General features: G+C 42.1%; 1 protein-coding gene across 2 annotated transcripts in view; it reads left to right on the top strand.

Moving 5' to 3' along the window:
• Window positions 1-23,702, top strand: part of MICAL2 (microtubule associated monooxygenase, calponin and LIM domain containing 2) — a 108,395-nt gene extending 84,693 nt beyond the window's left edge. For both annotated transcript variants that reach the window (XM_075712349.1, XM_075712350.1), the window contains 7 exons: window positions 1,973-3,329; window positions 11,334-11,428; window positions 13,504-13,596; window positions 15,555-15,648; window positions 21,124-21,223; window positions 22,511-22,584; window positions 23,518-23,702. In XM_075712349.1, the coding sequence (XP_075568464.1) occupies window positions 1,973-3,329; window positions 11,334-11,428; window positions 13,504-13,596; window positions 15,555-15,648; window positions 21,124-21,223; window positions 22,511-22,584; window positions 23,518-23,702 (1,998 nt within the window). The remainder of the gene's footprint in view (window positions 1-1,972; window positions 3,330-11,333; window positions 11,429-13,503; window positions 13,597-15,554; window positions 15,649-21,123; window positions 21,224-22,510; window positions 22,585-23,517) is intronic.
• The last annotated feature ends 546 nt before the right edge of the window (window positions 23,703-24,248 follow it).

The following is a 24,248-nucleotide window of genomic DNA, read 5'->3' as shown; positions in this document are numbered from 1 at the left end:
TGCATCAGCCAACACGTAGGCACCACCACCCTGCCCTTCCCTCACAGCATGGGGTTTAGCTGCCACTGGGATTTCCTCTATGCCATGGTTTCTGCCCAAAGGAGAGGACACCCCCCAGATCTCTGTCCCCTGGTGCTCCCGAGCTGGCTGTTGGTCTGCCTGCGTGGTTGTAGGGCTGGATGGAAACATGTGGCATGTTGGGCAAGGCCAGGTACCAGCAGCGGTGGGGTGAGAGAGTATCACATCCAAGTGGCTTAAATTCCACTTGATTGCTGTGCATCAGTGGGCAAAAGGCAAGTGCCAGCACTGGCCTTGGAGAGCAAATCTGGGAGCCAAGGTAAGGGCTTGCATAGTGCTGGCCATAGGAAACCTGGCATAGGAGACTGGGGGGTTTCCGGCCATTACATGCCTTAGACATAGGTTTGACCATGTCTAATGTTTACCCCTTGCATCCAGTGGGCAGAAGACTTCTCTTCTTAATATGCAGCAGGCCCTTGGCTCCACACCTCCCACAGTTCAGGAGCATCTTCAGCTTCCTTTGGGACCTAGCATTTCCATTGTATTTTCTGCCTTTTTTTTTTTGCCTTTTTTTGTTTTGTTTTGTTTTAAGGCTGAGGAAGGGCGGGCGTGCCGTAAGTGCAGCACTGCAGCAGGAGTTGTGACTGACCATCCTGAGCAAAGGGCAGCATGTTCCCTGGACTCGGAGCCGGGTGGAGTGGGGACCAGCCCGCGTCTTCCGTGTCCTAGCCAGTTGTCCTCACCCTTGGGTTAAACATGAGTAAAATTGCTTGACCTCAGGTCTGCGATAGAAAAAGAATAGTCTTCCATGTCCACGGTGGTAGTTGAAATCCGGTCCAGGACAATAGGGCCAGGAAGGGAACATCCCAGGGGAGCAGAGCTGCACAGCGCTGCCTGGCCGTGCTGCTCTCGAGGAGAGGTGACTCCATGCTGCAGCTCCCACTCCATAAGCAGCGCATAGTGGCCTTTTTCTTCCTCTAAAGAGAGAAGATTAAGAGGGTATTTATTTGTTTATTGGTGTTTCTCATGTTTTTTTTGCCTGACATCCTGGCTGATACTAATTTTAGTCATCAAACACAACTGTGAAACAGGGAATAATCATTATTGCCTTACTTCTGATGCTTCTGGGAAACGAGAAGTCAGACAGATTAATGGCTTCAGCCCTGTGAATTTGGGAATCTGGCACATAACTGCAAACAGGAATTGAATCTTCTCACCATCCATTATCACATAGCATTGAGGATAAAATGCCTCCCTTTTAAAAGGAAAAAAACCCTCTAATTTTGGTCTGCTGGCTAGATAATGTGGACGTTTTTCCTTGGTACTATCTCCAGCAGAAGAGTTTGGTGGCTATAGTAATGAATTTAAATGTTCACCAAAGCAAAAAGAATCATGAGAGAGAACTAATTGAATTTTTTAAAACTACTGTCTTGCATTTTACAAGCTTTTCTGGGTAAGCTAATTCATTCCTACCTGTGCTATGTAAGCGTGCAATATTACAAAAGTAGTTGGAGAGGATGGGTTGTGGTCCCTTGTGCTTGCTGGAAACTCTACAAAGTTCATGCAACTGGAATGCATGTGGGAGAATAGAGCAGGCCTGCTTTTGTTTATTTTCCTGTAGATAGGACTGCTTCTTTCTAAGGAAAATATTAAAGGTAATTCATAATGATATGACAGGTTCTTAGCATGAATAACATTATTTTTAGACTACTAAAATTTCCAGCAGTATTAGACCTCTGCTCCTAGAGAAATACTAGCCCTTTGGGGAGAAAAACTTTTCTTATTGTATTATCATCTACATATATATGTGTTTATATATGAGTATGTAAAGTGAATATTTTGTTTATTAGTATTATGTTAAGATTGAAATTGCTTAAAATATTGTATGAAATAAAAGATACATTAAACAATATTTTTAACCACTAAAATAATCTTTTTTTCATGCACTTCACAGTTGGCTTCTTACAAGAAACCACTAGAAGTTACAAGAGGACATTTCAAACCCTACAGCCCAGTATTTCAAAGAAAAGAAAAAGCCAGAGAGATGTCTGAAGACATCCGCCTCTATGTGCCCCACTGTCCTTTTCAGAGCAGCACTAGAGGTACTCCACGGAACCCTCCTGGCAATGGGACGCTGGCTGCTGATTTTTCTGAGCCTGAAGATATAGCTGGTGACATCGGGGCATACGCAGCCCAGGGCTGGAAGGAAAAAACCCCGAAATATATCTCTGAACCAGATTTTAACAGGAAGACCAAAGTGCTGTCATCTCTGGATTTGAAAGAGAAAGATGGCAAAAATACAAGGCACCCAGAAGAAAAGCTTGAGCAAGAATTAGAGGCAAAAAGGAGGCTGGTACTTTGTACTCAACAGCGACCCTTGTCGTATGATTCAAAGAGGATGGACTTAGGTGGAACCAGTCCAGAGTATCAAAACAAAGGAGCACTGGGGACTTCAGAGGAGAAGGATGCTGACTGGAGAAAAGATGCGTTCAAACTATCTGGTTGTTCTGTGCCTCTCTCATTTGCAGACAGTGCTCCACCAGCTTTGCCAATTGACGCAAAAGATGCTCTGAGGAGTGCAGATGCAGTTGCCAGGGAGCATGCAGCTGGCCAGCCAAAATCACCACTGAGGCTCATAGCCAATGCGATCAAAAGGTCCATTTTGGAGCCTCTAACCTCGTCTCCGGAAGGACTAAAGCAGGATTCAGACAGCAAAGTCAAAGCCTCTTCAGAACAAGCTTTCTTCAGCTTCCCCAGTACTCCTAGCTATTCCCTAAGCCAAAGGAACAGTAACAATAATAGAGCAAATAACACTCAGCCGCAGGAGCTTAAAGTAGGGGAGTGGGCAGAAGGATATTTAGGAAATGGGAGCCCTCTCTCAAATCCATCTGATTTTTCTGTCGTCTCTGAAGAGAGATCTCCAAGGGATTACAGCGAGGAGGTAACCTTCCCAGTCTACAGTCCTCACACTAGGCCTTCCAAGATGACCAGTATACCTCAAAAATCATATTGCACCAGGATGGAGGATGTCCCAGGACTCCTGGAAAAGTTTACCTTTAAAGAGACTCCTCCAGGGGCTCCTGTGAATGACATATTTATCTGTAATGAAAAGTACCTCCTGCTTTCATCTCCAGAGCCCAAGAACACCTCCAAGGACAAGCTGGATGACTCTGCACAGAAGGGTAGTCTTGGGTTGCTCTTTGATAGACTGAGAAGTAAAGTTCATGACAGAGAAGGGAATTCCTTCATGTCATCTCTGCGTTTCATGAGGGACTGTTCTCCAGAAGACAGGCTATGTTATCCTTCCACAGGTGAGAGCATGAGTGGAATTATTTATTTCTGGTAATAGCACTTAACATTTAAAAGAGCTGCATGTGATCATGCAAACACATATCTGTTGTATGCTATGTTTAATTTATAGTTACTTTCTACATAGGAAGACTTAATAAATATATTTTTTTGGTTAAGGTTTAGGAGTTGCTTCTGGTTTAAAGGAGCAGAGTGGATTTGCAAGCAGAGTGCAGCATGCTGGACCCAAGTTTGATCTGCTGCTCGCTGCTGTTCAAATGTGTTTGGGTCAGGAAAATGTACTCGCCGAGGTGGAAGGAACGGTGAGGCAGAGTGGGATGCTGTGCAGAGCAGCTGCTGCTGTGACACCGAGTGTGTTGTGGAAGGGGGAGTACAGCAGGCAAGCAGAAGGATGAGCACTGAAAACTCCAGTGCAGTGTAGACTACATTTGCTACCCTTTCCGTGAGGAGCTCAGAGACTGCAGCAATATGGTTGCACTAGCAAGAAGCTTTGCTTTGTGTATGTGCTTTCTCAGCAGATGTCTCTTCAGCTCTGTCTGCTGTCGTAGTGACTGAACTGTAGACATATTTTTGGGAGCTTTGCAGTGTCATTAATATCCCCTTGTTCTTTTATTTGAGAGGAGGTAGCACCTTACTGACCTGCTCTGACCTATTTGTGAGTCTATTTGGGCAGTGATTAAAAGGCATCAATTTTCATGTTTGCTTGCAAGAACAAGGTTAGTATTAAAATTGCAGATGAGTCTAAGAAATATTGATGTCAGACAAAGAACAATCTGAGCAATCCAAGCATAGGCTCAGAAAGAATTAAGTGCAGCACAGTTTCAGGTATGAAATAGGAGGTATGAGAGCTGCACCCACCTGTCTTTCTCCATGACCCATCTTTCCACTGCAGAAAGCCACTGTTATTTAACTGAATAACCTATTGAATTTTACTGACATACCTGTTTGTTTCTTACTTTATTAAATTGCAACCCAAACTGTAACCCTGAAATTGCTGCTGTACAGCAGCATTAAAATAACAATCTGTATGTAAAATGTGAAGTTATCGAAATGTTCCCAGTGAGCTGCCAGATCCTTTTTGCATCCTTTCTGCTTCAGAACTACTGCATACTGTGAGGAAGATATACAGTATACAAGATACTTGATCTGAAGCTCATTAAAATCGATCGAATAACTCCCGCTCTCACGCCTGAATTTTTGGATTGGATTCTTGGAGCATCCTTTATCTAACAATTCACCAAACCAGGCATCCCCATGGAGCCAGAGGATGCTAAGCACTGCACTGAAGCCACAGACAATTGCTAGTGTTGGCACTTGTCACGCTGTGGTCTTAAATGGGAGGCTTTTTCTGAGTCTGTACGTAGTCATCACCCATCAACTAAGACAATCTGACTTGCTCTTAACTAAATGTATTACAATAATTGGTATGTTATGTTCCTACTAAAATGGGAAAAGTTCTTGTTAGGTTTGAATAATGCTATACTTTATTTATGTTTCAAATATTTTGGAAAAACACGCTGGTTTAATATGTGTTGCATTCCTCTGCTGCACAAGCCAAAAGAGGAATTATTAAATTATTATAATTACTGAATATAGGCATTGCAAAGTTAGTTCAAAAGAAAAAAAAATGCAGGTTTGGTCTAGCCATTTGCCCAGTAATCTGTCATCTTCAACATTTCAACATTGCAGCTCTCTGAACTTTTTCAAACATTCGTATTTGAGTAAATCAAACTGGTAAAGAGCCAAGTCCTGCTTGGCTCTCGAAAACAGCATTTCTCTCTCATATTGGCACTTGTCTGAGGCCCAGGCTTGACAAACTTCGGTCATGAACTGATGACGAGCTTTAGCCCACAGTACATGTCATTATTTTTCTCTCTTGAAATTTACCATGAATCTCAGAAAATGTCTTTTCTTTAAAGAAAAAAACCCCAAACCTCCCAGCACCTTTCAGGTGCAATTTAAGGAGGGTCTTTCTCATACTCTTCTTGGCTCTTTGCAGTAGGGCTTTTCTGTCCTGTTTGAGGCCAGACAGACTTGTTCTGTGCAAGTACGGTTGGTCTTACATTACCCTTGTGTTTTCTCCCTCAGCGAGCTGTTGGCTTGTAGAGCCAAAGAATGAGCTGGGTGCTGAAAGTCCACAGGCTTGAGATGAGACTGGGCAAGCTCATTGAAGAGAAGTCCACTGAGGATTAACCAAATGCTTAGAAACCAATTCCAATTTAGAAAGCTCCTGAACTGAAAAATGCTTGCAGGCTGGGCAAGTGTTAAGGGGAGGAATCACACATGACTGCTGCCCGATGCCTATAGTGTTCCTTTAGACATCTACTGCTGGAGACAGACTGGAAGGACCTTCAGTCTCACCCTACACATGTACTTCTATGTTATGTTGTTCACCTTCCCCTACACCTTATCTTAGTTACTTCATCGGCAGATACACGTCCAGATGTCTTTCCTATGCTGACGACTTCTGCATTTCAGACCCAGGTGTCTGTCCAAACTAAAACTATATTCTGTCCTTCTGTCATCTCCTGCCAAGTGTTCGGCCACCAGCTGAAGCTCAGCATGAGGAAGCAGAGATCTTAATTACTCAGCAGCAGATTGCCTGTCACTCAAGCTTAGCCCTGCAGTTATACCTTCCATATGGGTCATTCCAGCTTCTGATATCCAGACCTGGTCTAAAGGCTTTCTGGCTAACACTTTCTGTTTCATAAGAAGTATTCCTCAGAGCCACTTGGAAATTTTGGGCTGCGCAGAGATCCGGCTGCACAGACTACCTGTGTGGGACCTAGACAAATCTTACTGAAGTAACGGGGGTTCATGTACTGCTTGCGTTGAGAGATTGGTTTAAAAAAAAATAAAATCCTATCTAAGTTTGCCTGTAGAATATACAAATGCCCCCAGATAGCCACACTGGAGTTTCCAGGTGCAATTCCAGATTTTTGATTTACTGCACAAATATCTTTGAGGCTTTTGTCCTTTGATTCCTCCTTTGTGTTCCAACCTGCCATTAAAAAAAAACCCCAAAAATAGATCAATAAAATTGATCAATCAAGTGGTTAACTAGTCTCTACTAAATGTACTTGCCCTTTTGAAACTCAAAAAAATGTCAAAGTGCCATGTTGGTTATAGATACTAAAAATCATTAACACCACAGAAAAACAACAGTAAAAGGAGAGCTAAGCCAGGTTGTATGAGAGTGTTGCAGTCAGCAGTGGTTGTAATGAGAAGCAGTACTGGATTCAGGGTTTAGGTTCCTTTTGACTTACAGATAGACCTTCTGAGGACCAGTCCACGAAGGTGGTATTGGCAGATGTTTGTGTCTCTGGGTTTGCTTCTTGATAGCGATGGAGAGGTGGGAGGAATATTTCTGTCCCTGATAGAGTAGGGATCGTGTGAAAACATTCCTAGAATCATCCCTTAGATGAGATGTGTTGTTATAACTCACTTTGTGACTGTGTTGTTTACATGGCTCTCTTCATTAAGCAGGACAACCAATTCAGATGATAAGAAAAATTAGATGTGTTATGACGTCACTTTGCTGGTTTTGTGCACTTTTAGGTTGAAAAGGGATTCCTTGCAAATATTTCAGGTTCATACATGGTTCCCATTACTGTATCTTTGTACCACTGAAAGTCTGTGTGTTTGCAATGTTCTTGTCAGCTGGGACACTGTTATCTCAGTGATTTCATATTTTTGAAGGGGAACTGAGGCACTACAAATTAAATTACATGCCTAAGACCACACGAGAAATCTGTGGAGAAGCAGAGATGTGAAGCCAAATAGCCAAGTCCACTCTTGATTTCTACTGGCCTTTCTTTTCATCTCCTACCGCAGGCCAATTCCCATCTGGTTTGGGACACCAGTGCCCCAAGAGATATGTGTAGCTTTGCCTCTCTCTTTTGTAAAACACTGAAGTACTTAAAGTGGTCATGATTAATTCCAATGACTTTAAAAAAATATACAGTCTTGCACACTTACAGAGGAAGCCAACAGGTTAATGTAACATTATGTTATAAAAACAGTTCCTGCTCCAAGACTTTCTGTGTATTTGGACTACAGTCATTACTACGACACAAAAACACCCCAGGAAAGGGAGGTGAGCTGTGACATGCAGAGTGCCAGCAGTGGTGGTTTTCCCTATAAATCTCCAGGACAATCAGCAGTGCTCCCACGTTTAACAGACGGTATCACCTTCTTAACCTCTTCATGTGACACCTCCCTCTCTGTTCAGAGGACCTCAAGTTTCCTTAGATTTATATGTTAAGGGAGGGGTTCTCAAAAGCACTGGGCTTTGATCCAGTTGATCCCTCTGAATACAGTGAGGGTTTTACTGCTGATGGCATTCAATGGCAGTGCGCTTAGGCCAAAGCGAAGTATCTTTGAGACCCACCCTTGGATTACCAAGCTGTAAGGAACTGGCCACAGGAAGGAATTTTAATTTTATGGATGTAATTTTTCTTATCTCTTATGACACACGCATATGAGGATACCAAGTCCCAATATCAAGAATTGGAGGTTTCCTCCAACTTTGTACTTTGAAGCATATTCTGTGACACTGTCAGGTTCAATAACAATTAATAACAATAATAATTAATAGTTTCCTGTGATTTGACAGCTGTAAATCAGGTATGCTGGAAGGGTCTCTTAACCAAACTCCTAGTAGCTACTGTGAGGTAGAAATCAAGAATAGATTAATAAAGATTTCAGAAATATTTGTTCCTTTCCCCTTTATAATTAAGAACTAAAACTATGGCTGACCATTCCTAGTGATCCAAAGTCATGTTAGCTGGGGAGGAAAAGCTCTAGTATAACATATGTTAATTTTGAAGTTAGGGAGATGCTAGAGTACTTAAGAAATAAGTAATCAGTAACTCCCATTTTGAAGGAATGAGATGGCTGGAAAGAGAAAGCCCAAGTCTAGAAGAGTTGAGTTAATATTTGGAAAAAAATATATGTTTTTGAGATCTTTTCCATAGCTATTGAGCTTGATGTATTAGGAGTAGACAAATTGTTATTATTTAACTTTACTATTGCAGTTCTAAGTTTCAGGTTTAAATGACCCAGTAAGTGTAAAAGTCCCCAAGTTGAACATTTTTATGTGTGAACTCCTCGTCCAAATCCTCACAGTCGGCAGCTAAGTTCTGTCTGTCCCACCCCTTTAGAGATAGGAAAGATTAATGCTCAGTCACCTATAGTAGAACATATAGATGATACAGAGGAGTGGGGTTTTTGTTGTGGGTTTTTGGTTTTTTTTTTTCCAAAAATAGAATAAACTTGTGGTATTTTTCTCTAGCTCTGCATAAAGCAAGTTCATTCAGTGAGGTAATTTCTTGCTATGCTTGTTATAGTTGTCTTGAAGTTGAAATTTGCATCTGGGGTACACTTTAGAGCATATTTCTGGTCTCTCCCACAAGGAAATAGCCAAAGAAAAATAGCTGAGCAGAGCACTGAGTGGCTGCCCTTTTAATGTTGAAAGAAATGTACTATCCCACTGTTTCTGTACTTCTAAAATGTTGCAGGACCACACATCTAGGAGCCAAAAACTTGTATTCTCATCCCAATTCTGTCACTCTTTGCTGTGTGTTTTGGGGCACCTCCTTGGAGCAGCCCATTATCCACACTGTATTAACAGAGGACATCAGTGCTGTGAAATTGTATATGCAATAAACGTGACAGAGACCATAACTGTCAATGCGCACAGGTAGATCCATCAGATGCCTCATCACTGAGTGGTTTCACGTGGTCCTTCTTCCTGTAGGCTTCTTGGATGGAGAGAATGAAGGACATTGCTGATCGCAGTCAGGTGGCTGTTGTCTCACAGAGCTGTGGGTACCACATCCCTTGAAAGCTGAGCTGTTTCAGAGCAATCTAAATGGCTTTTCTCTGCAGAGAAAGGTGCAAATACCTGGCTCTCCATAGCAGATATGCATTGGGAGGACTGTGGATGTTACGAATCTGTTCTGTGCACAGACATCAGCTTCCTTGTCCTCATGAGATGGCCCATGGAAGTCCTTGGGGAAGTCATTGAGCCTCTTTCTGTCCCAGAAAGGCAAACAGCTCCTGAGTCACGCTTCTGAGGAGGCAGGTGCCCTTGTGTTACAGCAGGCTGCTTTTCCTCTAGACCTTGTAACACTTTTTAAATTATTGATATCACTCAAAAAAGGAGGACATGGGGAAGCAGTCACTTATTCCCACAGCTGAGAGAAGAAAGGGAGCATGTAATTGCTTGTGTTTCCAGCCCTGCCAGGCTGTAAGGTTTGCCGCTTGCGTATTACGGAATTTGATTTCAGCAGCAGCCTGACTGCAGGGTAGTTACTGCAAACTTGGTTGCACAGTGAAAAGCAAGGTAGGCGAGTTTAGTCCTCAAAAGAAATAGTAACTGTGATACACCCATGCCTTCCTCCATCTCGTGCACTGGGCAGGGCTTTACAGCTGACTGTCCCTGCCAGGGGCAGATATGGGGCACAGTTGGATTTGCACTCTTGTCCGCAGGGCGTGGGGCAGTGCATGGCGCCGGTGTCCCCCCAGCAATCGTGAGCCATCAGCAAGTGCCCAGCAGGCCAGCAAGCAGGAGCTGTGTCCCTCCTCCAAGTGCCATGAGGCGGGGAGGTGTGGGGTGGCAGCCTGGGCAATTCTGAGCAGGGGAATCACCCTGGCATTTCTGCCAGGGCTATTGCACCTCCTGCTGCCCAAGGGCTTTGTCCTGCAAAAAGGAGGGCAGGACCCAGGTCTGCTCCACTGGACCCTCTGAGCTTGCAGTTTCATTGACACAAGGCCCGGGTGCTTCTAAAATTGAGATTTCTGAGAAAAATCAAAATTTCTGCCTCAAATTACTTGGATTTGCTTTCATTGCTTTACCGCCTGGGATGAACGTGTTTCATGGATCCTGATTTTCAATTAGGTTTTGAGACTGAAGTCCTACTTAAGGACTGGGATCCAGGACAGAGCAAAGAAGAAACATTTGCACTGGGAGAATGGGAAGTGATTTTAATGTGAATACAACTTGCACATAGAAAGCCAACTGTTACCTCGCAGATACAAAGAAAAATGGCACTGTTAGCTTTAAATAATGTGCATTTCCAAGATGTTGCCCAGCTGTTAATCATTAACCCTGTAGCAGGTTGAAGCATAGAGACAGATGTTTCAAAAGCAGTTTTATTTTCTGAAATAAAGAGAATGAAGCAATGAATTAGACAAATTAAGAAGAAATTCAAATATTTACACCCAGTTGAAACAAGATGCTGGAAAAACAGGCATGATAAAATTGCTGCAATTAAATGTAATTTAATTTATAATTCTGAAAGCATGCTTCTTCCAAAGGCAGCCTTTGAGTTTTCCTTATGGAGTGCATTGTTGTGATGTATGGATTTTCCTGACTTATTATGGCATTTTAATCAACAGTTCAATGATGTGACAATATTCCTAAAGCAGAAAAATAAGTGACGTTTGTTTAGACATAATTAATGAAATATTTATGTTGCATGAGGCTGTGTGATAAAGCCTTGTTCTCTTAGTCCATTTGCTTCTGATTACATTTGTGATTTTTTTATATGACCAGACATTCTGACGCCAACTATTTTACACTGAGCAGATGTCATGTAGTAAAAATGGGTGCCAGATGCTACAAGCCACATAAGGGTAATTTGTTTAAGAGCTGGCTCAGACTTTTTGCATTCAATTACACTGTATAGTGAGTCTTATACAATCATTTGGGTAATATGGCTAACTTCAGATATACATTTTAATGACTGTTGAGTGTGTTCAGAACAGCATGCTACATGCAGGGTGCTCAAGGAATTAATTTATTTGTATGCAATACCTGAGAAAAATCAAATGTACCCAGACAGAGTTTTTGACAGAGATCAAAAATTTAATTAATGCCGTCAGCCAAATTTCCAAATTGCTCTAGGTGCTGCTGATTAGAACTCAGGGCAGGTGTAAAGCGTCTGTGTAAGTTAAAAACCAGTATTTTTTGCTTCACTGACTATTTTGTTCCTGCATTTTAGGATGTGAACACCTACCTGTCAGAAAACAAGCTACTGAGTATTCTACTTCTTCCTCTGATGATGAATTTGAATCCAAGCCTTCATTAACACACAAGGTAACCTTGACTTGGAAACAGGCAGATATTTCCTCAGTTGGACTGTATTCATCATCATTAGATTTTGATCTAAAACACACCGCAATTTCTCAAAGTGGGGATGGAAACGCTTTATCAGTGGAGATTACGTGTCATGGAGAGAAAAATACATTCAAACTCTTTAAGACAGATGAAAATCAAAATTTCTGTTTCCTCTTTGGATCTTTAATTCCCCCAGGTTACACCAATGTTGACAGGGAAGGTCTTAATTTGACAAGCAGACATGTTTCACTGAAATTCTTAAGTGGCCTTAATATGTAGCCCAACAAGCAAACTATTGAAAAAATTAACCGAACAGATGCAGATTTCCCTGGAGGAAATACAACTTCATTTGAGAGGCACTACAGGCAGGTTGCATGGAAAACGCCGTGCTTATCCTAATCAGCGCGACTGTGTGAGCGACGAAGTCGCACCCAGACCCTATATGCCAAAAGGGCCGGCTGCACCCCGGGGTCTCCAAGCCCTGCCTCCATTCTGATAGCTAGCAGGAGCGGTGGGGTTAAAGCACCAGTGAACTCTTGATACCCAGCTCTGATTTGAAGAAACAGAGCTTTTGTTGCCTGCATAGCTCATCAGAAATGTGTTTACCTCTTTCCTGTGGAGGGAATATCGGTAAGTGGAATTAATAGTATGAGGTGACCTTTTGATTTGTTGCCTTTGAGGAGGGAAAAAAAGGAAAGCAAAGCAAGAGGCTGCCCAGTACGCTGAGAAAGCAGCCGAGCTGAAAGCTAAGTGGGGCTCTGAATGGAAACCCACTTGCACAGCTCCAGAGGAAACAAAGTGCCACAAGGCAGAAGCACGGCAGCGTGCGGCAGCACGTACCGCCGGTGTCTGCGTCAGGGTGCGCTGGGATGTCAGAATTCATCACCCATTTTTCCTGGTACAGGAAAGACAATCTTTAGTAAGTTAATATTATGGTGAAATAAGTAAAGTTTAAACAAAATAGAGAAAAGAAGGGAGACATGGGAGAAAAGTGAATAGGAGCAGCTCCCAACGGTTCAGGCAGCCGCAGGGACAGGCAGAACCAGGGCAGCTGCCAGAAACGGGGTAAATGAGCAGCTGTCACACACGGGCGTTAGCAGTGACTCAGTTTCGATGCACGTTCCCTGCTCAGCTTGTTTCTCTCGGCTGCCTCCTAGCACCTCTTTTCATGCCAGCTCTGGCTGCTATTTTGCCAGTACCACCGTTTTTCTCTGGCAAAACTTGGTGGGAAAAAAATTTAGTGGCTTCCTGGCTTGTTAGTTTTTTAATCATCTTGTCTACACTGCTCATATATTCTGTCTCCTGCAAAATGGGAAAACCACAGGCTTGAAGCACTTCCAGATAGCTTGGGTCAAGGGCAAGACGGAGCAAGCACAGGCGATTCCCTCGGCCAGCCGCACAGCACAGCACGTGCTGCCCCGCTTCCCCGGCAGCAGTGACAGGTGCCCCAGGGAAGGGCAAAAAACCTCTGTAATGCAGTAGAGAAACAGCATTGTTTTGTAGGGTTTCAGGTTTTGTAGGGCTTCAGGTAGTGTCCTATGATGGGTTCTTTCAGATACATCCCTCTCACTGTGTTACAAGTGATCCAAAGTGAATTTTACTACTTAGCAGCTACAGCCATAGAAATGGGTTGAGTTTCCTTAAACTGGTGCTTCCCACTACCTGTGCCTGGCTTCTTCCCTGATCACGGTGATGTCTGCAGAAGCCACGTACGGTGGTATGTTGTATATAGTCAACTTTGTGATTCAGACATTTTTTTTATTGACAGACACAGTTCCCACTCACTTAGGGTTGCAATAAGAGCTTGTAATGATTTAAAGTCAGCGTAGGCAAATGCATGAAAATATTCCTGCATGAATATTTTCATTTCAGTTAGGTTGCCCCAAGCACCCTGCAGTAGCTCACCTCGCTTTCCAGCAGAGGAGCAGGATTAGACAATCTCCAGAGGTTTCTCCCAACCGCAACGGTTCTGTGATTCTGGGGAAGGTTTGAGAAAACCTGTAATGGCATACTTATGCTTTGATTGCCTTTTTTTCCCTCTCTCTCTTTTGTAGGTAAAAAGGACTCTCAGAAGGAGAAGGAAGCTGGAGAAGGAGACAAAGCAATTGATTAAACAAGAGGAGCTGAAGAGGCTTCACAAAGCACAGGTGAAAACGTAGCTCACAGATGTCCCATTTGTCTCCCAAGAGTGACTAGTGAGGATGGGGGGTACCCAGTGTGGGCTCTGCACCTCCCCTCGCTCCTCACTGTGGCTCACTGCCTTCTGTGTTGAAATCCCCCCCAAAACGTCAGGAGCAGGAAGACGTACGTGGCAGGGCCTTGCAACTCTGTGTGTGACAAATCCACATGTGCCCCAGGAGATCATCACAATTTTGTAAATGTGTATGAAGAACAAGAGGGAATAGTGACTGGCCATAAGAGAAGAATATGCTGAAGAGGGGAAGAGATAGAAAGGAGGAATAATATCAGTCCCTGAGAATGTAAGAAACTCGACTATTACCCCTGTGTACTACAGGAGGGTACGAAAACACAGTGATGGTTTTTGTTCTCTCTCTGCCATAACAGTGAGAGTCAACTGTTTTCTTTACTAATGATGGAAAGTCACTTCACTTTATACAGGCCTTGCTCTTCGGAAAATGCTGGAAAAGCTCTGGACTCTGCTAACGCTTTATTATTTCCAATTACAGTTCAAAGATTTGGGAATGCACTTCTGCACAGCTTGATCTCAGACTGTTCTTTCAGGTGTAAAAATTTTCAGCTTTATCTATTTCACTTACCACACACACATATCTATATGCATATATAGATATATACACATATACATATATATACACAAAACTTAATGTTTTATGTGGCCATTAGCATTTTTTTTGTGTGTGTCTGTACTGTAGCATAGGGCAGAGAAACCTGAGCTAGATTTAATTCAGGTTGTAATGGTAATCAAGATACAGTAGTGGGGAGAGCAGGCTTTTTGAAGGCAGACTTGTCCATCATCTTCTGTTGTATACTATAGTAGGTGGATAGTTTTGGATGGAGCTTCCACTTGCTATTTCTGTACTAATATTAAATCAAAAAAGAAAACTAGTAAGTTGTTTTTCAGATGCGAATCTGAAATATCTTTTTGTAGACATCACTGCTTTTGCAAAATATGTAACTGAAAAGGAGAGAAATTTGGTGTTTGAACCAGACAGTGGATTTTAGAAAATGCTAATATCTAGCCGTTACTATAAAATCCATGACAGAATAAAACCCATGGGAAAGAAGAATAGTATCTTATTTAATCCAAAGTAAGAGCAACTATGTTATAGTTTTTATCTGAGAATTGTAAATTATCTGAAGGTAAAATTAGATGCATACATGCCTTCTCTTATTTTACTGCTTTGTGGAAATAATCAAGTCCAAACTTTTTTGAACCTTTGAAACTTTGAAAGTTTGTTAGGCTGTTCCTGAGGGCTTGGCTGACACAAGCTGAAATGGGAACTGCTGAGCATCTCTCTTTGACAGTTCAACCTTTTAAGGTGTTTCATATCTATTATCTGCATGTCACCTCTGAAAATCTTATGTAAAAGCGGATGGACCAGTGAATGTAAAAGTCCATCCTGAAGTGCCACTGAATTATCACTTCTTAGCTATTAGACAGTTTCCTCCCTGTGTCAAAAACTTGGGAACTATAAAAGCAAAACAAACAACAAAACCCTATGGACAACAAAATAGCTAGCAAAGCTTTCTAGCTGTAAACTTTCAATATTTATATGAGCTTTGTTCATGTAGCATGTCAGAATACATGCCTCTGAACGTGTAAGGTATCGACTTTTTGCACCTTGCGAGACACAGAAACATTATGATCTCTGTTTTACAACAGGAGAGCTAAAGTTCAGAAAAACTGAGGTTCTTTTAGTACCTATGATACTTACCCACATAAAAATGTGGATAGATACGTAGTGGAATTATTAAACTGCGTAAGCGCCTAATATGCTCAATGAGTTTGCAAATCCCATGACTCCTCAGAGACCTTTTCAAGCTGTTTCTCTAACCACTGAGACCATCTTTCGTCTCTGAATTTTTAAGCTATGTCTGTAGCTTTTATATTATTACAATTTTGCAGGCAGTCCAGCGCCAACTAGAAGAATTGGAGGAAAGACAAAGAGCTCTGGAGATTTTTGGTGTCAAACTGGAGAGAGAACTGAGAGGAGAATCAGGTAAATGAAGCCGTGTGTGTGTTTGGTGGTGGTTTTTTTTAACCTTTTTCGAAGCAGAGACGGTTTAATGATTGTCATAGAAATAGAGTTCAGTGCAAAATCTGAAATGAAACAATAACTGGAAGGACAAAAATCATTGTTTACCCTTTTCCTCAAACTCTGTTAGCTCAAGAACCTTTTCACTGAACGCTATGAATTTTCTGTTGGTTATCACAGATTTGGAATTATTTGCCTTGCTATTGAACCTGAATCTACATTTTTCCACCCATTTTTTAAAATCCCACCTTGAGCTTAATTTCTTCTTCTGGAGGAAACCAGTGAGGTTTCCAGGAGCTGTATCTCAGTTACCAAGCCAGCAGCAGCCCGTGCCTAGTAACAGAGTCCATAATGACTTCTCCCAGAGTGTGAAATGCCATTAATACGATTAGAGCCAGTGGCCATGCTATAGCAACAGCAGCATGCAGGCACACAGACCCGAACCACACAGCTTTCCCCGCACCGGGTGGAAGATAACAGGGATGTCATCCTGGCCCTGGTCGGAGGCAAGGTTTTCACTCGCCTGAACCAAGAGTCCCAAGCACCCAGGACTGTGGCCTCCTCCTGCCAGCCCAGCCTTACCAATGCTCCCGAGCGCGCACGGGGTGAAGCTGGGGAGGCCTCCCGCAGTGGGACAGGACATCTAGGCGTTCCTGCCAGGCTCAAAATGGGGATGGGAATGTGAACCATGCGTGTAAGGGACTTCAGAGGGGGCTGTGGTTCTGTGCTGAAAGGACTCTGGGGAGCTGACAGCCTGATCGCAAACATGTCTTTATTTACCTCTGTTATAGAAAGCTGAACCTCGTGCTTTCATGACAGGCAGTTGCACAACACTGAAAACCTAGATATGTTTTGGCACCTGATCTTGTTGTCTTAGCTAGGCAACCCAGCAAAATCTCTACATGCTGGCTTTTTTAATGCCATATTTCTTAGCAGTTATCGCCCCAATTCTAACACTGAACTAATTAGTTCAGCAAGAGAGCATTTGTCCAACCTTTTAATTGACTAATTTCCTATAATTGATAGTGCCAAACTATTTCAAATGTTATTTAAAAGGCTAGGATTTTTTTTTTTCCCTTAATGAAAACATAACCATTTATCAAATGGCACCCACCATACTGCCTATGAGAAAGTCTACTAAAAAGACTTTGAGGATTTGGAGCGTTAGCTTTTTAATTTACTGCTGATTTTTATAAGGGTGGATGTATTTTGGAAATCTCAAAAATAGAGGGACAAGAGGCTTCTAGCTCTTGGGATAGACACTGAATACCAGGATAAATGGCCTAGAGCCACCTCTTGTTTTTGCTGTTTTGACAACCGCATTTCCTAAAGAAGGCTGTCTGCCAACAGATTGATGCTTCTCATTCTCTTCTCATCCTTAGTAATTGGATTGCCTTCATTAAGGTGAAAGTACTATTTTTTTTTCTCCCTGTTGATTGTTTGTGTGTAGGTTGCAAGTTACAAATAGGGCAGATACTGAAACGTAGGATGTTACTGTGTCTCAATAACTCTTCTGGTGCAAAAGCATGAAGCCATAAGTTTCCCAAACAAAATTTGAGTGCTTTGTTGCTTGTAATAACATACATGTAATGATACAGGCATCAGTGAGTTTAATATTCTGTTCAACCTTCTTAAAAATAACGAGCATTATTGTTTAATGAATGACCAGTGTTTATTAGGTTAAGTTGTATTTAAGCAGGTCTGTGCTTATGCAATTCAAATGATTTAATAGGTATTATTAAGGTAATTAGAAAACGATCACAGTTCAGCAATAATATTGAGCTGCAAAGGTTGTGAATAACCAAATTTAGAGACAGGCCTGCAAACACTAGTCTTCAGTGACATTTACGCAACTCTCCTCTAATAATTCTGTAAGCCCAGGATGAATGGCCCCTTTGTTAGGGAGAGTTATTCATTAGCTCCTCAACTGAATTAGACGAGAACATGCGTGGGTGCGAAACAACTGCCATGAAGACTGATGAGCAAAATGAGGCTTTGATAATCTTCTAATTGCAGTGACAACAATTCATGCATTAAAAAAAAAAAAGAAATAACATCAGTCCTATGAATAATTTTTCATGCCCGTTATTCCCTTTATTCTGATTCAAAATACCAAATAATAAATCACTGATGTACCGTCGCTTTGTTTTCCACTGACATTTGTGGAGGCTTATGGAGATCTTCTGCCTACAAGAAAATACAGAAATAAAATCTCAAAACACGTTTTCCACTGAAATTAGCATAACCGATCAGTTGGCTACACAAATCATGAAGAATGATGGTAAAGAAGAAAATCTGTATTGAGAGAACGTTAAGAAATCTCTCCATGTTTTGGAAGGTGAACAAATATCTGCACACGTTCCAGCTAGTTTTTTATTTCATAAGGAGCATATCCAAGGTTTCTCAGAACTTTCAACAGAGTCAAAAGAAATCAGTTGAAAACCTGTAGGAATAAGGAGTATGAGGTTTAGCTCTTATTAAAAAGGCACAAACTGGCTGAGCCCCCTTTACTGTGTGACTGCTTTACAGAGGAACAGCGTAGCATTGCTCTGGAGAACAGAAGGTTGAGGTTTTGAGAACAGTGTTCAGTAAATACTCCTCTGCAGCCTGTCATGCCCTCAGAAGTGATGAAAATAGAAATAGCTACGATGTAATTACAAGAATATCTGACTTTCAAAAGGGATCTAGGTTAAAGGAGACTTGGGTAGACCAGGAAGAAAGTTTTGCTTTAGCAATGCTGTAAGAAAAAGCCGGCATGGATCACAAAACAAACTCACAAATTGTTTTCCCTCTAACCTTTAAAAAGATCTGTCATACTGTGTTACGCAAAAGACTTCAGTGGCTTGTTCTGCTCTTGGAAGGCATAAAGCACTCCATCAGACTTAAATAACTATTAACATTATTATTAACAAACATTTTAAAAGCAAAGGGAAAAAATGCCCCGGGGAACACTTGGGGGGTGTTCTGTGGGATGGAGAAGGAGGAAAAACAAGGGCTATTTTTATTTCAGCTTGCACTGAGGATTTTGCTAAAATGAGTGGCATTTTTGCAAAGTGCATTACTCTCTGCTAACCTCAACCAACCTATGATACACAGGCTTTTATTAGAGATATCGAGACTTTAATGTGTAAAGAGGAAACATTAATTAAAAAAAAAAAAAATTTTTGCCTAATCAAGAAAACAGCAAAAAGGGAATAATAAACCTCTGTGTGTGTGCAGGACATATGCATACCTGCAATTGCAGTGTTTTGTGGTTTTGCTGACAGTAAGAGAGATCAAATTTTGATGATAACTTCTGATGGTGGCATATGAAGACCTAAGGCTCTGAATACTAATGCTGCATCCCTGCACTGGATCTGTGAGAAACCACCGTTGGCATGTCCCAGTGAGAACTGCTCCAGCAGTCACTCTGAGAAGACATTTTTTTATCCCCACTTGCTGACCTGGAAGATCCCACAGGAACACATACATTACTGCCAGGTTTTAATGGAATTGGGCAGAAATCAGACCAAGATTGCTCTGCCCTCTCCTGCTGCTTTATCCTCGCATTTCATGGTAACTTCAGATGAGGGTCAAATCCTGATGAGAAATCAGAGAAGTGCACCCAAGCCAGCATGGCACCTGTCCTTGGCACAAGGGCCCTTGGAATTCCTCCAACGCTGGCAGGAGGCTGTCTGGGATGACAGTGCCTGGTGAAGGCTTGCAAATGGGCCGGTGATCCCAAACACCCAACAATTTCCCTCCTGCTCAGAAAGATTGCTAAACAGCTGCATTGGGCAAGATCATTACTGCCCGAAGGAGATGGGCTTTAAACTGCTGGTCTTGAGTGGAGTCAAATCCTGGCTTGGACATTAAAGTGAGGAACAGCTGAAGCAGTAGAGGCAAGAGGGTAATTCCTGGGGCCAAGAACAAAGCGCATTTCAAAATGACAACAGAAAGGCACCTGAAACACTGCTGAGCTGTCCAGGACTCTGGGTATCTCTCCACTTGGTATACCAGTTTAATGATACTCTTGTAATTGTCATCTCTGGAGCTTGAACCTGAGACCTTTGGGCTTAAATTTCAGCATTCTCAGTCATCTGAAATAAAGGTGCAGTCCTCTTAAAATAGGAGAAATCACATAAGTCTCCATCCACAGAAAATAGCCAGGATGGTTTATGGGGATTTTGTGCTTGGTTATCTAGCAGCATGATGTAAATACTGAGGAGGAGAGAGCTGTGTTCCCCTGCCTGCTGGTGCACCTCCTTTTGCTTTGTCCCAGGTCTGGCTGTCCCTGCCTGCAACGCGCAGCGGCAGCATGGTGGGGTGTGCAGCTACCACGTGCTGAGGCAGAGCATGGGCTGGCTGTTGTTTTTATGCTTTTGAAGGGGTCAGTGTGTCACTTAAATTGTTGTCTCAACCCGGAGTAGTGTAAAATATTTGCTTCCTGCAAGTGATAACTATTTTATGGCAACAGACAGTGGACGGGCAGAGCAGTCGTTGTGGGAGGTGTGTCTGCAGTGCCATTGCTTCTGCTCTAATTCTGCATCGAAGTGTGGTGCGGTGGTGTTTTGTTTTGTGAAGAAAATGAATGGAAAATGTGACGTGATGAGCATGTTAAAAAGGACAGCGAGGAAAATACATACATACGTGCTCTGACTTGCCACTTGAAAACACCCAGGGGTTCTTCATTGCCAAAGATTTTTGTACAGATGGCATTTTAGGAGCAGTAAAGGCCCTCACCTGGTGAAAGAGAAATCCGTCCTCCTCTTCAGCAAGGCAGAGTCAAAGCTGTGAGCTCTTTGGGAGAGAGACCATCTCGTGTCTTGTGTCTGTATGGTGCCTAACAGCGATGCCCTGGCCCGAAGTGTTACAAAACCACCCAGTAATAAGAGATTTGTCCTGTCCCACAGCCTTTCCCATCACTCAAAGCAGATGCAGATTTAGAGGCCAGTTGGCAAATGAATGGAAATGTGTAGAGGATTTCATTGTGCATCTGACGCCCACTGGAAGCAGGGACTTAGCTCATACTTGCCAGCGTGTACATCCTGAAGTCCAATTGTGTTAATGGGATATCCATTTATACCTATAGTTCAGCTGCTGGAGTGCAGTATCAACAGAGAAACTATGTTATCAAAGGCAGAACTGAGAGAAAGAAAAAGTGCCCATTAAAAAAATGAAAGTCTATATGATTATTTGAAAGAAAAAAACTTCTAAAACAAAAGTGTTTTTAAATCTAATGCATCTTTAACTGCAATAAACTACAACATTCAACTAAATGTAGAGAAGAATGTTATACCTGTTACACCCCGACGTTACTGATGTCAGTTACATATAGCAAAAAAGTGTACATTTAAACTCACCTAGGCTTACAAATGAGGACTATTTAAAGTCAACTTAATGGTAAGAGCATTGGAAGGAAAGCTGGTAATGCACACTTAAGTCTCCTATTTTAAACAGATTCAGGCACAAAGGATGAAACTCAGATGCTACATGAATGGTTTGAGCTGGTCCTGGAGAAGAATAAATTAATGCGTTATGAGTCTGAGCTCCTGATTATGTAAGTAAGGACAAGCATTAGTACTAAAGATGGGGAGGGGAGAGAGGGAAAGTATACTCACAATACACCTGAACACCCTGCTGCGTGCTGCAGTTTGAGACTGTAGTGGAATAAATGTACCCAGAGTAGCTACAATCTGTTTTGAACACAGATTTTCACTTGAGCCCTCCTTGACCTTCCCTCTCACAATGGTTCAATTATTTCCATCCTACACGATAGCCTAAACCAGTATAGCATATATAGCTTAAATTTCAGCACTCTCAGTCATCTGAAATAAAGGTGCATATAGATGCTCTGCCTTTACATAATGTGGGTCTAATGAACACTGGGGCACTTTCTCCTGTGGAAGAAAAATAGTTTGACAAGTTTATCTCAGTTCTTATTGGACATAGGAGAAAAGATCTAGGAGTTCACTACAGCTACGAAACAAGCAGATACACCAATCAAATAAAAACCATCTCAGATGCCACTGTCTGTGGTTGATGGAAACAATATTGGTTGTAGCTCCCTCGCCTCCTTGGAAATGCACTCAACAGATAGGCAGAGGTGACTCTCAGCTATTTTCTCCACTATTTCTGGGCAATGTGGGAAGGCGATGAGAGCTGCAGCAGTCATTACTCACCCCTGGATTTCACACCAGTGCAGGCTGCTCATTGCCGTTTATCATTTCCATATCACTCAGCCCCCCACGCTGTGTGCAGAGCTGCAGCCCAGCAACCAGCTCCAGCTGCACCCCAGTTTCTCCCCAGCTGTGCTGATACTGCTGGGGGCCAAACCTTTTCTTTCCGCTTCGATTGTCATTGGGTATTGTGGCAGCAATGCTTCCTGCTCACACTGTCTGCAAAGCAGAGTTAAAAAAGCAAAAGCAGGCTGCTTTTATCACTGCAGGACACAAAACGTTGTTGTCTGGACGTGTTCACATGTGTTCATTCCCTTGCCTCGGGACCCGTCCCTGTGCAGAGTGCCTGGCAGGGCCCTTCGCGTGTGGGAGCGTTCAGTCCTATCCAGAATTACATTGTGGGTGCCACCAACAAAGCACAGCTGGTTATAGCCTTAAGTGTTGCAGTCTATGAGGGAGCTTAATCTGATACATAATGCAAAAGGTGGTAGTGGTACTTCTGGCGTTGCTGTGGCAATGTAGGCGCAGGCAAACCTTTTAGCCTTGACTGCCCATGAGGAGAAAATACTGGATAAACAGAATGCAGAATCTCTTGGTTGAAATAATATTAACATATATGTCTTCATTGAAAAAAGCTCATTCTTTAATGTACTTTTTATTGTACCTAGAGCCCAAGAACTAGAATTGGAGGACCATCAAAGCAGGTTGGAACAAAAGCTGAGAGAGAAAATGGCCATTGATGGTAAGTCAAAGGGGAGAGTATGTTCCAGCCCACAGCGATAGACCATGCCTGTATGCATCCCGGTTTGCTCCAAAAAAGGACCAGAGTGGCTGAGGCTTTTCCTCCTGTGCTCTTCTACGAGTGCAGTTCAGCCAGCAAAATGCAACTTGTGAGATCTTCTCATCTGACTTCTAGTGAAAACAGCTAAGCTAACCTGTCCAGGTTTACATTGAACTGGATCAGAAGCACTCGCACGTGTAATTCCACTAATTGTGCTGTGCAGGCAGCAACATCCAGCTAACACGCGATGATGGGCAGCAACGGAAAGTAATTTCTTCAACCACCTAAACACAAAAAAGGTTATCTGCTTTTATGTTAACTGTAGCATCACTGGTTACAACAGTATTTTGGAACTGCTTTTAGGTACTTGAGATTACAGTTTGGGCTTGTCCTTTCATTTAGTATTAGAAAAGAGAGCATGGGGATATATAGAAAAGAGAATGCAGGGAGAAGGGGGGCTACAGAGCCCTGAATACCCCAAAATATCCTGTTGTGTTCTAAGCATGTGGATTGTAAGTGATGGCAGTTTTCAATACATTTTCTGAAAAACACTTTCCATTTTCTTACAGATACTACTTTTTATGGTTGGGCTTCTTACCTTATAAGCTAAATTTGAACTCCAGCTTAAATGTTTTTATAAACAAGTAGTGGTCTTCTTACCCTTTCCAGTCTAAGTTTTGCTAAAAGATCCACTCTAAACATTAGAAGCCTTAATGGTCAACCTTAAATGGCAGGAGAAATTTTTCCTGAACTGTAACATGAAAAATATTGACTGCTATTGACTTCATTTGTCACTGACTGTAATAGTAATTGAAGCTGTACACCAACAGTTAAAATGCAAAGTGTAACAACAGAGTGATCTGGATTTTGACCTCTTATTTTGTGATCCTTTAGACAGCCTTAAAGATGAGATGGATCTGAATGAGGAGGATGAAATTTTTACTGAGATGATGAAAGTGGTTGAAGAAAGGGACAAACTTGTGTCTACCTTAGAGGAGCAGAGAGTGAAAGAAAAAGCAGAAGACCAGCACTTTGAAAGCGTTATATTATCTAGAGGCTATCAGCTGAGCAGGATTTAAACAGCCACATGCAAATAATCATGATTTCAGGAATATTTGTAATCATGGAGATACAGTCTTCTGAAAAATGAAGGAATTCAAATTTAAAATCACTTTATTTGGGAAACATGTCATTGTGTTATCAAAAGCTCTTAAGCAGTTCTTTTGCTCATACCAGTGTGAGGCATTCTACTATCAGCTTAAAGGATCACCGGAATACAAAATAGGACTGAATTTACCTGTCTGATGGGGATCAGGGTCTGTGAAAGGGAAGTCAGAGCTCTGTTGTTTTCTTGGAATTTTATTTTAATGCTGAGAATAGAGTTTCTGAGAAACATGATGACATCATTTAGTATTTTTGAGATGGCATTATTTTCCATCTGTTTGTCTGAATCTGTATGTGGTTTTGTTAATAATTTGGCACAGCCAAGCCATGCTGAACTATTTAAAGGTCAGAAAGCAAGCTTTTCATATAAAAATAAGGTTAGTTTTTATTTCTGGTGGAGGAAGGGTCGTTTGACTAATAACTGCATATAAGCACTCATTAAAACTATTGTGAATGCAATG

The sequence above is a fragment of the Pelecanus crispus genome, chromosome 6 (assembly GCF_030463565.1).
Source record: "Pelecanus crispus isolate bPelCri1 chromosome 6, bPelCri1.pri, whole genome shotgun sequence".
Classification (NCBI taxonomy): domain Eukaryota; kingdom Metazoa; phylum Chordata; class Aves; order Pelecaniformes; family Pelecanidae; genus Pelecanus; species Pelecanus crispus.
Note: the sequence above shows the minus strand (reverse complement) of the source record. Positions and strands in the feature narration are given on the sequence as shown.